The sequence below is a fragment of the Oxyura jamaicensis genome, chromosome 4 (genome assembly GCF_011077185.1).
Source record: "Oxyura jamaicensis isolate SHBP4307 breed ruddy duck chromosome 4, BPBGC_Ojam_1.0, whole genome shotgun sequence".
Lineage (NCBI taxonomy): Eukaryota > Metazoa > Chordata > Aves > Anseriformes > Anatidae > Oxyura > Oxyura jamaicensis.
The window spans coordinates 79,980,040-79,996,456 of NC_048896.1; the positions used below are offsets into that span (position 1 = coordinate 79,980,040).

At 42.1% G+C, this 16,417-nt stretch overlaps 1 protein-coding gene across 6 annotated transcripts in view; it reads left to right on the forward strand.

Moving 5' to 3' along the window:
• The first annotated feature begins 2,197 nt into the window (after positions 1-2,197).
• Positions 2,198-16,417, forward strand: part of LCORL (ligand dependent nuclear receptor corepressor like) — an 81,718-nt gene continuing 67,498 nt past the window's right edge. For 2 of the 6 annotated variants that reach the window (XM_035326128.1, XM_035326127.1), the window contains exon 1: positions 2,198-2,455. In XM_035326128.1, coding sequence (XP_035182019.1) covers positions 2,287-2,455 — 169 coding nt within the window. In that variant the 5' untranslated portion in view covers positions 2,198-2,286. The remainder of the gene's footprint in view (positions 2,456-16,417) is intronic. The other 4 variants (XM_035326130.1, XM_035326133.1, XM_035326129.1 and 1 more) reach the window with 3 other exon arrangements.

Below are 16,417 nucleotides of genomic sequence, written 5' to 3' on the forward strand. Positions count from 1 at the left end.
TTTTTTTTTTTTTTTTTTTTTTTTTTTACCAGAAACACTGACAATTTCCAGATTTACAAATTGTGTTCATGTAAGGGGGGAGGTTCACCATTTCAGGACATACTAATTTCAAGATACCATCTGCAAAGGCTTTGACTGTTCAAGTTAGACTGTTTTAATTACACTTCATCCTTACTCCCAGTTTCCACAAAGCAGTGCTTATGTGACAAAGAGCCACGCAAAGCTGTCTGTACAGGAGTGCATTTCATCTTTGGGGATTAATTATAAAGAGGTTTTGGTGATGAACAGTTTTGTAATGTATCAATAAGACAGTTAAATCTCCCCAATATGTGTTTAAAAAAAAAAATTAATCCAACATTTCAGATTGTGATAGGGTTGTGGATACGTTCCTGTGACAATTTTATTTTTTCTTTACCCCCAAATTAATATATGAGAGATGAAACAGAAGACCATAATAGTAATTCTTCTAGCTTTAAACAAAATTGTACTGGACTTTGCCTCCAGTGACATTTCTAAGTTAACAGACTCTCTGATCCCAGAAAAATTAGCTAGGATAGGCAGCTAAAATGAACCAAGTTAAAATTAGCCCTCTCTGCCCTTGGCTCTGCCCTCAGTCAGTCTTGGGGTTTCCTTGTTCACAAAAGTGGAATCACTTCTATAAAATCAAGTCCAAGTCCATGTAGGCAGTAATCTCTTGGCTGGGAAGTCATTTTGATACAGAAGGAAAACCAATGCAATTAATTTAAAAACAACACCCCTGAGGGTTCGACTAAACAAGATCCTTGGGTTGCCTGCCTTAGTTTTAGATTTGGAAGAATAAAGCATCTCAAAGGGAGGGAGCTGTTCAATACCTAGTGTCCACCATGCCTGACGTCTAGGCAGTGTTTTCAGAAGGCCTAGGAATACAAAATTGAGGTAGCTAGAAAAATAAAATAAAATAAAATAATAAAAAGGTTTGAAATTCTTTTGCTTCCCTCCCTCTCCCTGCAATTTGCCCTCCAGCTCGGTCAGCCATGTTTAGTTCTTTTCTCTCGAATGGAAGGAACCTTGCAGCTAGAGCAAAAATTGTGTTAAATGAACAAAAGGGAGTGGGGTGGTGTCTTAGTCTATTCTTTATTTAAACATAGGCATCTCAAAAAAAAAAAAAAAAAAAAAAAAAAAAAAGGAAACCATCTTCAGATGAAGGACATTTGTGTCCACATGAAACTGTGATAACCTCCGGGGTTCAATTAAATGAATATTAAAAAAAAAAAAAAATGCTGTGTGCTGAATTCATTAAGCTCTATTAGCTGCTTTACACAAATGACAGTTTATTTTTATGAAATCTCTTTGGGAAAAAAAAAAAAAAAAAAAAAAAAACGTAAACTGTCATCTGTTACAAAAGTTTAGTTCATTCCAGTGGAAACAAAGGTGATCTTCACGGCTGTGCTCTGCAGGCAAGCCCTGAACACGTCCTTTGCCCACAAAAACATCTGAACAAGTTCAGAAAGAAATATCTGCAAAGTTTTGCACAAGAATTGAAAGCACAAACAGATTTATTAAGCCTATCTTGTGAATAAATATATATATATATATGCACTTTTTTAACAGCTTTTCCTTCAGAGGATATTATTAGCTTGAAACCGATGCATTCTGTCCTCACACGGTTGTGTTTTAGTCTGTGGGCTCTGACGATGCCTTGCAAGAGTTGCCTTGGGTTTCGCCGTTTCTCTGAGGCGAGGCTGGTGACTGCTGGAAGTTCAGGGCAAATAAGAGACACGAGGTGCTCGCAACAGACCTGAGGTGAAGAAGGAGGAAGCAAAGGGGCTGCCAAGCTCCTGCGTGCTGCTTACTGCTACTTATGTCCCCCACTGGGGACGGCTCCAGGGTGGGCGTTCAGCTACCCCGCTCCCGGCTCCCTTCAGCGGACTACAACTCCCGGCATGCATTGCTGCACCGCCTCCCCCCGCTGGGCTGCAGCAGGTGGCGCGCTGCCCTTCGGGATTTGTAGGCCGGAGGGTGACATCGATGGGAAGCGGGGCGGGGAGGCGGGGGGGCCGGTTGGCGGCCCGGTTACCGACCCGGAGCGGGGAGAGGGAGCGGGGGGGGGGTGAGGAGCCCGGAAGGCGGGAAGGGAGGAGGGGGTGGACACGTGTCAATCACCCCGCCAGGCGGCGCGCGCGCTCCCCGCCCCGGATGCTAAGGGAGGAGGGGGGGGCCGGGCGCGGGCACGCGCTCGCTGAGGTTTGAAGGAGGGGGGGGAGCGCGCGCTCGTATGTAAATGAGCGGGCGTGAGGTCAGAGGCAGATGGAAAAGGGAACAGACAGAATGGCCGCCGCGGCTCCCGCTCCTCCTGCCGCCGCCGCCGCCGCCTCCTCCTCCTCCTCGCAGTGCCGGAGCCCCCGCTGCACGGCGGAGCGCAGGGGAGTCCGCCGCGAACTCGACTCCTGGCGGCACCGGCTCATGCACTGTGTGGGTAAGCGCCGGGAGGGGGCTGCGGGAGGGGAGCGGGGCGGTGAAAGCTCGGGGGGCTCCGCGGCGGGGACCTGGCACGGCAGCCCCAGCCCGAGCCCCCCCCTCCGGCTGGCAGCGGGGCTGAGGGGCGAGCCGAGATCTCCTGAGCCGCCGACGGGCAGCGTGGGGTGGACGCCGCGGCTCGACTGAGGGCCGCCCGGGCCCTGCCTTCGCCCCTTCCCCGGCTCCGGCTCCTTTTGTCTCGGCTCCCTGCCGCCCCCCCCCCCCCCCCCCCCCCGCCCCTTCTTCCATCGCGGGTGCCTGAGGAGGGGCGGCGGGGGTGGTGTGTGTGCGCCTTTAAGAGCGAGCCGCTCCTGCACTGACGGTTGGGATTTGAAGTTTTCCCTCCCCCCGGGAAGTTGTCATGGCGACGGCAGTTCTCCCTCACTCCCCCCTCCCTCCCACCCCGGGGCTGCCCCGGCCGCGAGGTTCCCCCATCGGGTCACGTGACCCCCCCGCCCCCCCAGCGGGGGCGCGCGGGTCCCTGGCGCCGTTCCCGGGCGGGGCGGGGCGGGGGCGCGCTCCCGGGTACCTGCGGGGCCGCGCCCGGCGCCTGCCCCGGTGCGTGTTGCGCCGCCCGCTCGTCGCTGCGGCTCCGGGCTTTTGTGCCTGTGCTCTCTTCTTGTCCCCCGCCCCCCCCCCCCCCCCCCGTTGTTTTTGTGCTTTCCTTCTGTTTTGGGGCGCGCACATTCCCGGGGTGGCTCACTTGTCTCGGCGGAGCTCGCCCTGCTCCCGGAAACGGCCCCAAAAGCCTCGGTCCCAAAGGGCCGGCGGGCAGAGCCCTGGAAGGGGGTGACCGCGGGGTGACCCTGTCCTGGTGCTGCTGCTGCGTCTTTTGGGGAGCCCAGTGGCTCCTTCGTGCGTGCTGTCAAGCACCTGTGTGCATACTGCTACACCTGTGCATAGTGCACTTCCTTACTCCTTCACGTTTAACGTAACCCTCTTTAGGAAACAAAACGCGTTTCCACATACTCCTATACTCATCTTCCACTCTTGTGGAAAGAATGCAATTTAATTAGAATACATAGAAAGAGCTAGTTCGGTGGCACAGACATCGTGGTGCACTGCTAAAGCTGACCGGCCGGTACCTCGCACAAATTATACATGAAGCATCCACTCCTCTGATTACATCTCGCTCGATGACATTTCCTTTTTAAATCTAAACCGGGATCCTAAAAGCCTGCTTGAGAGTTGATAACTGAAGGGACTTTGAGCTGTAGCAGTGTGCTATCAGATGCATTCAAGGAACACAGTGGCACATGACCAGCGTGGATGAGGACTGCGAAGAAATGCAATGAACTCTCTGTAAGATAAAATATCACCGTAGGCTGGGACCTCTGCTGGGCAGATCTGTTGTGTTTGAGAAACTTCTTCCAAGTCGCTTTGGGATTTGTTATGTGTAAAACCAGAAAATAATTACTTACATTTTACACAGACTCCACTGCGTTATCACTTTGTGCTCTCTTATTCCACTTGAAATGCTCTTTAGGTTATAATTTCTTTGTATACTCATATGCAAAAATCAATTAATAGAAAGGAGCCCCGTATTATGATTAGCTCCTGCTGAGGAGGATGGGCATGGGTTATGGTTTAATAGTTAGTCAAGTGCTATCTCTGGTAAGAACTGTTAACTTGGCATGCCTGTTGAGTAGCCCTTATCTGAGAGAAAGTGTAAACAAAGTGGCAAGAAAGTGGGTAGGTAGTCAGTGTAATGGAGGTAGAGTACGCTTAACTGCTTTTATTTTTAATGCTTTGAAATTCTGCAGCATTAACTTCTGCAAAGTAACCCACTGTATTGGTGCTAATTAACTTCCAAAGTAGAAATGGTTAATTATTCTCCCTAAGCAAAGTATTCCTAAAGATCTGAAGAGTCTTACCAAAGCTAGTGTTAACTGGAAGGTCTCAACAATTGCTCAGTTCATGGCAGAAACAGCAACAAGGGGGTGGGGGAAGTGGTGAATATGATTGATTTGGTATAACGTTATTTTTTTCCTTCACCTTTTTCAAGAGTCATACCTGTGTAACAAAGTGGGGAAAATGATGTGGCAGAGTAGTAGTCCACCAGTGCCTGAGCTAGCTTAATGTCAGTCCTAAAAAGAACATCTCATATTTCATTCTACCCTTATCACTTTTTATTACCAAAATTGTTGAAAGGTGAGGTGACATTGTGGACTGTAGTTTGTTGAGCAGTATGTTAAGAGAGTGAAGCAAGAAAGCAGAGATTGCTTCAACATACCATCTGCTAGCTGTTCGGATGAACTTTTTGATTTCCTGTATTGATTGCTATATCGATGCTAAATCTGACATTTGCATTTCTGTGCTATGGTGTTGATTGAGCACCTTGAAATCCTTTATATGTGAAGGATGCCTCACCCATATGCTTTACGGAAATGGTAAACTGAGCCAGAGGTAATCCTTCCAAGACACTGATTGCCCAGCTTGAGGCTAATAGTCAACAGATTGTTTGTATCCACAGCAGCACGATGAAAATAACTCGGTTGTCTGAAGTGTACTGTTTGCTTGAGGGTCAGTAACGGTTAGGGACCTCTGCTCAAAGGGTTTGATTGCTGAATGGGTTTTTGTTCATCTGTCAAAACCTCATTGCAGACTTGAATGTTTGCATGGGTTTAAGAATTAAAAGCTTGTTTCTTGCCAGGCTATTGTGTTAATTAGTGACTTGTGAAATATTACTTTAAGTCCCAGGTCAAAATGTTCAAGCACTTAAAAGCTTGGATAAAAACAGTGATAAAACTTCACTGAGATCTGTTACTTGAAATCTAAATGTATTTGAAGGTACCCCAAAAAACCTTTCATGTTAGAATTGAGTGGCATATATTCACATAAATCCCAAATAGGTATGCTGTATGAAATGGCTGTTCAGATGGTAAGCTTTGTGTATGTTACTTTGAGCACTAACATTCCTAAGATGCCAAGGCTTCTCCTTCTGGATGTGCCTTGCTCCAGAGCACCTACCTCTTGCATGACTCTGAGCTCAGACCTAGAGGCCCTCAGAAGCCATCTGCAGCTCTTGACTACCGTAGGTGTGTTCGTGCATTGTGCACAGGACGTGCCAGTGAGTTCTGTTCAGAGCCCTGCTCACAGGTGTGTTTTGCCCTAGGCAGGATCTTTGTTACATAACTAGTAAACAAGGTACCCTAATTCCAAATTCTGTGTTTATGGAAAAACTGCCTGAAAGGTCGGAGTTAAAGTACCTAACTTAACCAGCAATTGTATTCCATGGTGGAGTTAATTGAAAAAAAGAGAACTATAGAGGTGTGTATCAGCAGGGCACCACACCTGACTTTTGAGTTACATGATTACAACCAATTCACACTACAAAGTTTTATGCATTCCACTGGATTGAGAGGCTTTGGTGGTGTGGAGCTATATAAATTTAGTGTCAGTAGTCAGCCTTTAAAAAAAAAAAAAAGGATTTATGCAGTTCTCTGAAACAGTCACCGACCCCGCTGATCAACTTTACTTGGATTTTACAGGCAAAGTGTTGACAAGTATGTTGAGCCCACATAACGTTCATGGCATGGGCACAGAGGAGAGGCCTAGGAATTGCTAAATAAAGAAAAGCACCAGTTCATGCTGTAGCTTTTTCATATTACCGTGGTATCATCTGTGTTAAGCAGAGATTCTTTAATGTAGAGTGCCAGGCAACTCCAGTCATGAATGTTGAAGTTTTCTTGCTAGGGCCTTGCACTGTACTGTGAAAACACAAAAGAGTGGGAATGATCTTTCAACGTGGAAATGAATGATTTTAATAATAACTAAATCTTAAAAAATAAATGCATCATTATTTAGGAGAAGGATAGAAGTTCTGATTCTTCGGTACGGCTCGGGGGCACACATTTGGCAGGAAATAGTCTTGAAATTGCTTTCTTATGAAAGCTGAAAGTTGATCAAAATGAAAATACGCTTTTTGGTATGCCTGTGAAATCAAATTGTGCCGTTTCCTTTGCTTTCAGTATCACTTGTTTCAGACTTTTTGCTTTCTAAACTAGGGTACATCAGTAAATATAATTCTGTTTGTTTTGATGACTCTAAAGTTTCAAAGTTGTTTTTTTAAAAAAATACTTGAATTTCTGCTCCAGCTTGTTCTTTTTGAACAAGTTAGTTCTCAAGTGGAATTTCTCCCAAACTTGTAGCTTCTCCCAGACTTGTAGCTTCTGCACTTGGTATTATCCCCACTGTTGCAACCCTCCTGCATTAACTGCTTTCTGTCTTTATCCCTGCAATACACAGGAGTGGCCCCCCCCCCCCTTCCCCATGGCTGTAGGTACTCTGTACAATGTCACTGGGTTTTGCTGTTTGTTTTGTAATGCCATTACAGTTGTAGGTGACTTCCTATAGCTGCCACAGTGGCAGAACTAGCTATTTCGCTGTACATCTACTATACTCTTGTGTCTGCTAGTGCTGCAGACAGCCAATATCTGCCAGCACTGATGCTCTGTTACGCTGGCAAGGCTGTGTGCAGGAACGATCTTAAAATGATACCTGCTTCTATGGCACTCTGGGCTCCTTAAACAGCCAACAAGCTTACTGTGGCCATAAAGTCATTGTCAGGTATGAGCTGTAAAACCAGTGTAGGGTCTTCCTGTGACTCTGTCATGCCTTGAGCCATGATGTGACAAGCAGGTTAAGAAAAAAAAATATGGTTAGACCTAGTGCATGTGTATATGTCTTAGGAGGTTGCTGCAGCGTATCACATGAGCTGTTTTTAGACTGAAATATGAGAAAACACGTGGGGCTTGCTTTGCTTGTTTTGGAGTATCATTGTTTCAATAGGCAGTGTTAAATCAGCTTCTTTTCCATGTTTTCTCACAACCTTTGTCCAACTCAGCAGCTCCTTTCAAAAAAGTCATTGCCTACTGTTGTCATTGTGTGTTTTTGAAGGGATATCTTATATAGGATTCCTGAGAGAAATTTTTACCTAGGAAAATGATTCAGAAGGTAGGATAATGACATCCAGGGACTTAGTTTAAAAAATTGGGAGGAAGGTGCAGCAGTGTTGGGTATATCTAGCAGCAGATGCCTGAGTAGTTTGCTGATCTGCCGTGAGCCTGCAGCTGTAAGGTGGTATGGAGCGTGCCTCTGTGACAGGCAGAACGGTACCTGCTGCACAGACCACGTGGGATGCAAGCAATGCTCTGCTGGAATTATTTGCCCTCAGAACAGAAATGTGTTTTGGAGCATACAGGTAAATACACATGTCTTTGGTAGTGTGGTTAAAACCTGTGATTGTTTTTGTGCTCCTTGTGCCTAGATATTAGTATATGGAAGCAATTCAAGTTTTAAGTGTTCCAGGAACTGCTGTAATCTTTGTCTGTGGTTTTAGGCATAGCTTGAACTTACGGTATGTTCTTATATGGTAGCTGTTTATTTTCATGTGATTGATAGTGAGCTGAGAAATTTGAACTCTGCTGGTCTTTCTGTATTGTAGGTACTAACAGCTTAAGCTGTAACTTCTGTAAACCAGTAAAAATGGGGAGATGTGTTGTCATTGCAACTCAGTCTGGTTTTTTGTTTGAACTGGCATTCAGTAACTCCGTACAGACCTCTATGTTGGTAACTTCTGGTTTTGTGTTGATACGTACCACAATTCTGTGTTTTTTTTTTGTTCTACACTCATTGTGCCTTCCTTCATGGTTTGTGTAGATGGTATGAGGATTCATTCATTAACCTACCCAACAAACTAGATGATAAGCTTAATTCTATAAAAAAGCTAACCTAGCAAATGAGGGGAAATGTGGCAACGGAAAGAAAAGGGAAGGAAAGGTCAGATCTAGTTTAACTTGGCTTGGTTTCCTGGTCAGGTTTACTACGTACCTGCTGTTTTTTCTTCTCAGTCAAGTATAAGTGGCTTCACTAGAGAGTACAGGGCTCTAGATTTTTAGTAATGTTTTCTAGCAACAAAATTTTTGGTGTTCAAAATGAGCTCGAGATGGAGTTGGCTGAACAATGTCCCAGTCAACATGATTGTTGACAAGAGCAAGGTTACAGTACCGCTAACAATAACGTGTTTCTGCTTGTTCTCCTTTGTGGTGGAACTGGTCTGATCTAGTAGCCAACTGTCCTTGTTTTAAGCGGTTCTGAGGGGCCTCTGTGGTTGTTGTTCCTGTTAAGTTTTCTGCTGAGTCTTCCAAACCATCTTGCTATGGTAATAAGCACTAGTAATTGTGTAAGGAGGGGAAATACGAGTTTGTCATGCCGATCAATTCATCGGATTAGTTTGTGCTGTTGAGGAGCTAGCTGTGCTCCAGCTCCTGGCAAGTAGCCAGGGCTTCTACTGCCTACAGCCACAATGGGAAAAATGAGTACCTCTTCCCCTTATCCGCCCCTGCCTTTTTTATTTCTCAGCTCTATTATATGGGTGTTTTGAATAGATAGTTACAATGGATCCCTTCTTCTTGAATATGACTCAAGTATCAGGGCTTCAAACAAAGTTGTTATTCTAACCTTTAGAGTTCAGTATGTTTATGTACAGTGTAGAGGTCAGCCAGATCTTTATAGACTTCACTAACTTAAACTTCTTTGTCCTCATTAGGACCTTGTCTTTCATGCTCTTTTTGAACTTTGTTTTCTTTTATGTACACGGGAAACTTTGATAGGTTGGAATATTGATAGAGATAGAATTTGTGAGTTTGGTATCAAACTCCTGAAAAGTAGGATGGTGTTATAAATTTAACTACCATATATTCTGGAAAGGACTGAGAAGCTTGTTTGAGGGTGTAAAGCTATTAGGTGATATATCTCTTTGTCACTGCTAATCTACCACTTTATCCTTCCATCTGCTAAAGGCATAGAAAGGCCAGGAAGAAGGGAGGAGAGAGTAGGGAAGATGGATGTAGTGGCTCATCTATTTGAGACTGTAAGGGAGTAGATGATGTATTACAAAGAGCAGGGGATTCTGAATCTGCAGAAATGCATCAAGACACAGAGGTTGAATCCCTTTTTATTGGATGTGGTCAGCTGCACGTGAATTCTCAGATCAAAGACCCATATAGCAGGCCATCATCTTTGTGTCAAATTTTAGCACAGACCTGGTTCCTGTGTAATATTTTGAAGCTGGATTAACCCCATTTTGAGATAAATGCTTTATTTTTTCCAAAATTTTTGAGGTCTCAGCTGTTATTTTTAATTGTCTTTGGTTCTCAACATCCATCTAGACTTGCATCTACATAGCACCATGTGTTGTATCATAGGGGTGAGACAGGTAAACGTCACTAGATGTGAATTTTTTTTTTAAGGTCTGGTGGTAAATGGAAGATGACTGAACTTATAACCTCTTTTAATTATGTTAATTAGCTTTCAGGTTCTGTATAACTGTGTAATGTCTTGCTTTTTAGATATGGAACATCCTAGCTTTTGTGGCAACTTGAGATCAATTGCTCATGTTTAAAGAGCTTTTCAGTTGAAGTATCTACTGTTTTGCTGTCTTATTCTGAAATACTACAGACTGCCCTTAGAAATATTTACAATCTGAAAATTAAATATAATCTTCCTCACTTCTCAAGTCTTCACTTCAAACGGTCTTAGTTAACGGCTAGTTAAAATCTTAGATGTGAAGAGTAGTCACCACTGTTATAATTCCACTGCTTTATAAGCTAGCTTTCTAGTCTGTTTAGCCGATGATAGGTCAGAGGAGTGTTTGAATAATCCAGGGTTTAATATGCTGCTGCTTTTCATAACTCGTACCAAAGATCTTTGCAGATCATACTTAAGATTTTTTTTCATTCTTAAAACCATAGAATTTTATGCCAGGTTAAAATACTACTGGTGCAAAACTGCTAGGTATCTTTGATTAATGATGAACAAACATTGCTGCCGTATGTAATGTAGATTATAGAAAGAAGCTGTCCATTTGTGACCCTTAGATTGGATGCAGGTCATCTAGTGAGGGAAAGAAGAACGATCTACTCAAGATCCACTGCTGTCTTAAACTACTCTGTACATGGTGCCAGCTGTGCCAAATTCAGTCTTAAAAGTTTGCTATGCTACCAGCTGAGTGACACAGACTGTGGACTTCCTTCTGAGTCTGGTTCATGTTCCTTCAATCTTCTTGTTCCTGGACTACCCTATCTGTTCATCCCTCAACGTTCATGAGCAGTAACTTCCAATCTTTGACTTCTTAAAATCACCAAATTGTTTACTTCCAAACATTTATCTATTCTCTCTTGCTTTAAACCAGTTTTAACAACTGTCTCCACAAAAAAAATTCTTAGCTTTTGACTTTCTTGGTATGTTTCTATATGGAGTTTCTTCATAGCTTATTTGCATTACATCAAAAACTTGTTCACCAAGTAAATAACACTTTCAGTCCTTCAGTCCAAGAGACGTCAGCCTTTTCTAAGTGTTCAGTCAACTCAGTTTCTTACTTCAGATATTGCATGCATTGTATAGTACTCGAGGAAAAAGGAGTATGTGCTTCTTCATATCACCTTATCTAGGAAATGTCAGGCTCTGGCAGTCTTGCCAGGTCAAGAAGTCTACTGCAGAGAGTTCTGCATACTTATCAGTACCCACATGAAAGGACTTAAGTGTTTTGTTTTGTTGTTTGTTTTTGTTTGTTTTCTGAAATGGATTTCAAACTCATTCAGGCTAGAAGTGTCCTAATTTCTAGCCTGAAGTTATCCCCAGTGTATATGCACCATGGTAACGTTGTCAGAGGGTTTTTTCTTTACGTTTCCTCCTTCGTTTTTTATTCTTATTCAGGTATTGTCACTTATTTAACATGGTAAAAACTGCATATGAGTGGACAATGAGTACAAATGACCCAAGTCATTGTAGTGGATTTGATTTTTTTTTTTGTTGTTGTTCAGACAAGTCAGGGGAAAATATACAGCTACAAATATACATGTTAATGTGGACTGCTAATAGTTGATATTGTCCAGAGTTTAGTGTCTGCAGTGTGGTGCAATCCCAGTTGCAGTGTAGGGACCATAATGAGCTCTCTGCTCTTGTAATTTCCTTGAGCGGTCTTTCCTTTTCTCCTGTTCCAGTTTGAATGGGTTCTAATGAGTCCTTCCAAGCAGTATTTTGAACAAAGTGTAGTCAGGGCTGTGCTCAGTGGAGGTGATAATAGTGTCTCTGCATCGTTGGCTAAGAACAGCTCTACTAAACCAGAGCAAACTCATCTAGTCTGGCACCTCTTGTCTGCAGCCAGTGGTGGACTGCTAAGGGAAAAATATGAATACATAATTATATTTCAAAAATACCTTTCCTCCTTCAATGACTCATCTCAATCCTTTAGAGAAAGTTTTCTTTGTTCTGATAACTGCCTTACTAGATGATCCTACTTATTGTTGACTTTGTGTGGGTGTGTGGTTTGTTTTTGCTTTTTTTGAAGCAACATAAAACTTCAGTGAATCTCTGTCTTCTGGTTATGGATTCTGTATTTTATGTGACTTGTTTGCTTGTCCTAAAACAAGAAATGGAAGCACCATATGAAACCATTATTTAAAAATATATATATTAAAGAAAAGGCAAGTGATAACAGGTGTTTCCTATTTGAATGGTTCTGGGGTTCTTCCAGTTCTGTTTTTTTCTGAAGATCTGACATATCTTCACTTAGCAATCTCTTCTGTCCTCCAAGTTGAAGAGTTGTGTTCCTTGTAGAGAAGCTGTGTATTAAATTTGATCAATCTTCCCTCCTTTCTTACACTTTCTCTTTCTGCTTGTATCTTACAATGTGGAACTAGAAGTATATGCAGTAGCCAAGATTGTGTCAGTTTGTGGTGACAAACCAGGGAACGATGCACATGATACTCCTTAAAGAACTCCATGAAGTCATGGCATATTACTTGCCATTTACTGAGCTTATTCTTTCACAGGGCCATGTTTGAACCTCAGGATAAAACCTGAGTGACGAGTCAGTGCCTGTTGCTGTCTAATGTGAGGATTTACTTTCTTCACCATTCAGCTTAACATTTACATGTTAACATGGTTAACATTTACATGTTACATGGTTATCCTCTTCCATTTCACTACCTTGACACCTCAGTATTTTGAAGTTCCCCTGACATTCTTTGACTTCTGTCTCCCCCTTGCTAATACTAGGCTGTGCCAGGTAGGGAACTGTAAATCTATTTAGATAATCTCTTTGGGTGGAAAAGCACTGGTAGCCCTGGCACACTCTTGTGTCCTTCTGCTGGGAAAACTATTTGTTCATTTCTGTCTTCTAACCAGCTAGTTATGTATGCAAGAATTTCTATATCTGTTCCTTGGCAAGTTTTTTTAAAAAGCTTTTGTTTTGTGTTCCTGTTCAAAAGAGTCCGTAATGTTATTACAAGAGGATGGAGAGAAAGAAGGGTTAGCTGCTTGGTCTGAGGGGTTTGAAATGAAAACTTCTGTAGACCAGGCAGTACAGAACTCATTGGTAGTACTTGATTGATGGAAAACAAGCTTGGCAGTGATACAGTACAATGGCTATTGGAAATACAGCTTATAAACTCACTTCTACCATCTCACCTTTTCACTTTGGAGTTCTACAATTTTTTAAAAGCTTTTTCATTTTATGTAGTCATACATGGCTTTTGAGTTTAGAGGTCTGCTGGTGGTGTTCAGAGTTTTGCTGTAAGGAAGTGATTAGAGAAGTTTTGTTCCAAAGCTGTACTGATGAAGGAAGGTCTTGTCAAACCTTCTATTGATGCCTAAACTTGTGGAGCTGTCCACTTAACAGCTTGTAGTTGTGTTGTAATCTGTTGGGAAAACAGACCCTTCAGTCAAAGTAATTTCTAGTGTTCAGCTCTTAATGGGTTCTTTAGTGGTCCTCAGGTGTGTATGTTCTGCACTTCATACCATCAGTATGTGATGAAATGTCATGCTAAAAATGAAATCTAATAACCTATCTCCAGGCTTCTTCAGCACTACTTGTCCTTAAGTTTCTCCTTTCTTGTTAGTACCATGTCTATTTTATGTGTATTTCATGATTATCTCCTCAGGCATTACAAAATTTTGCTTCAAAATGCTGATCCCTATCTGTCCTAGCTCTAAATGATTAATATGCTGTAAGTCATGCCTGAATTCTGGCCATCATCTCTGGCAAGAGATCTTTGTCCCACAGACCTTTAGGGAGTGAACTGAAATTTCAAGGATCATGGGCTTCTCATTTAACTGGTCAATGCCTTCTACACTGACACTGTGGGAGAAAAAGCTGAGAGATACCCCCACTATTGTGTGGGGCCTTCTTGTTGACAGTCCTTTGTTCTGTGTGACGCAGCTTCTCCACCTGCCCTTTGCTGACTGACTGACCTAATAATGTAGTATACAGAACAACTAGGAGCTAGGTACAGGATAGCTTTGTCAGCAGCTTTCTGCACTGACACCATGTGGGGGGGAAAAAGTTTATGCAGCATGATGATTTTCGTTACTGAAACTGGTGGTCTTGCTTGCTGAATGTGCCTCTTAACTGGTGACCTTAAAAATACTTATGTAGTAGTTTAAGGAGGGATGACCCAAACTGAGTTTTACTTTCTTTCAGGTTTCTGCCTATCATAGCATTTTGGGGGCTGGTGCTTGAGGTGAGGGGTAGTCATTTGTCCCATATTCTTGATATTGTCTAAGGAGATCTTGGCATCTGCTCAGAATCCTTCTTCTTTTGAGGGATCAAATCACTTTTCTTTTTTGGAGGAAATTTATATTCTGTGCTCTTTAAAGGCAGTAGAGCAGCTACTTGTTTTTTTTTCAAGAACTTCTTACTGATTTCCTAGGTAGGAACAAAAGGCTGCACATCTATCACTCTGTCAGCTTCATTCGCCCACCACAGCATCACAAACTCAAGAACCGGAGCAGCTACTTCTACTGTTGTTAGCAAGTGTAACCAGTTGGTGGTGGTTTGGAAGGTGTACTTGAAGAGTTCATTGTCCTTTGTTCTGTGACACTACTTCTCCACCTGCCCTTTGACAACCAACTGACCTGATTATGTGGCGTTTAAAACAATTGCAAACTAGTTACTAGGCAGCTTTGTCAGTAGCACATCTATAATGATCCTCTGGCACTTTCTCCTTCATTCTTGACCTTACAGATCAGTGAAACACTGCTTTGCTCTTTGCATGGAGCGTGAGTGACTTTGACCTGTGAGACCGTGAAGTTTGGTACCAGAGAAGTAACTTCATGTGATGCTTTCCAGAATGCTGGAACTGAGATTTATCTGGTTCCTGCAATAGCTTCCCTCTTGCTGGAAATAGACTTTCTTTTTTTAAAAAAAAAAAAATCCTACTCCTGTATTGATCTTACAGTTCAAGTTGGCCTCTGTAAGTGTTTGCTGTTGTCTTCCTAAATTGTTTAATTAATGGGAAAAATCCTAAGTAAAGATCAGCTTGAAGTACTGAAGTTTCCCATTTTGCATTACTAGAAACTTGTTGGAAGCAATAAGATTATTGTCTTGGGTCAAAGAAACACACTACGTTATCAAAGTAGTAGTGAAACCTGGTGGTGAGTTAGCATTTTCTGATTTTCTTCTCGTTCCTCGTCTTCCAGAAGAACTACTAGCTGTTTTGCTTTTGCTTAATGCTTCTGCTTCAAATGTGTTCTCAGCTGCATAAAGAGCAAAATAGGTGTGTAACTCTTCATCTTACTGTAGAAAAGGGGAAAAAGTATCAGTTCAGATCTTAAACTAATGAACTCACAACTGAAAATCAGTGTCTGTCTAGAAATAGAGTGGTTCTGGTAAGGAGGAGCCAATGCTGGAACACAGGAGGAATGGAGTGTTTCTAAGGCAGGGTAGTCCACTGTATTTAAACCCACTGTATTTAAACCCATGCACCTTGTGTAAGAGCTCGTTTGTTCTCCCCATGTTTAAAGTATTCAGAGACCTGCCGCTATGTAGTTGAAATTAGTCTGCTTTTCCTTTCTCTCCCTGCCCCCACCCAGTCAGACATTAATAACATGAGTTTTATAGAACGTAAGAGCTAATTACAAGATCATTACAGGCTTTGTTAATTCCCAATTGATTCTCAGAGCAGGTACACTTAGGCATTGTGTATTTCTGTTCCACACCAGAGGCAAGTCTGAATCCAAAATTTAAATCTTGGTGCTTTGTCTTGTGCCATGTAATGCTTGGGAGGAAGTTAATCAAATTTGTGTAGATGTATACTAGTTACTTTTTAAACTTAAAAAATAAGAATAAAACACCCTGATTAGTGTCTGAGGTATCTCTAATTCTAAAAGCTAAAACAAGAGACCAATTCACTGTTTTTCTGTTCTCTTGTATCTGCCACCTTTTCACTGAGAGTGCCTAATGTGAAGCTAAAACTTGTATTCATGGTCTTTGTTTCTGTATTTCTGCTTTTTCAATCTCCAGTGGGAATTGAAGAAATTTAGCTCTTACTAAATATTACCCAATTAGAAATGTGTGTATGCACATGTTTTTAGTTACATCATACAGGTTCAACAGAAATAACTACAGTCATAAGATGTGGATCACAGGTTGGCTTTCCCTGACAGGCAATGTATCTCAAGTTACAGTGATGGTATCTTTTCTTGTTAGTGCTGGACATGTTTAAGACCAGATCTGAAATCAGATGAATTGAACTCAAGAGTTCTTCCAGCCTAACTGAAGCAAGTGAGTGAGGCACTTTCAGTTTTTAACTTTGAATTCTAGAAAATTTGCCAAGCCAAACTTTCTTCGGATACAAAAATGGTGGCTGTGTGGATTTTTTTTAACCAGATATTTATAAAAGTAAAGGTGGAAATACATGGCATCACTATCATAAAGATGTAGAAAAGTAAGCTTATGACAGATTTATTAAATTTACTTATTTTAAAGGCATGTTGCACGCACTGGTAAAATTAGGGTATGTCCAAGATTATTGAAAATATTAAAAATACTTCTGATAAACTTGCTTTGGAGTTTGTATGTTAGTAATATGTTTGGAAATCTTTGAAGAACATAGGATTGATATTTATAGAGTTGATA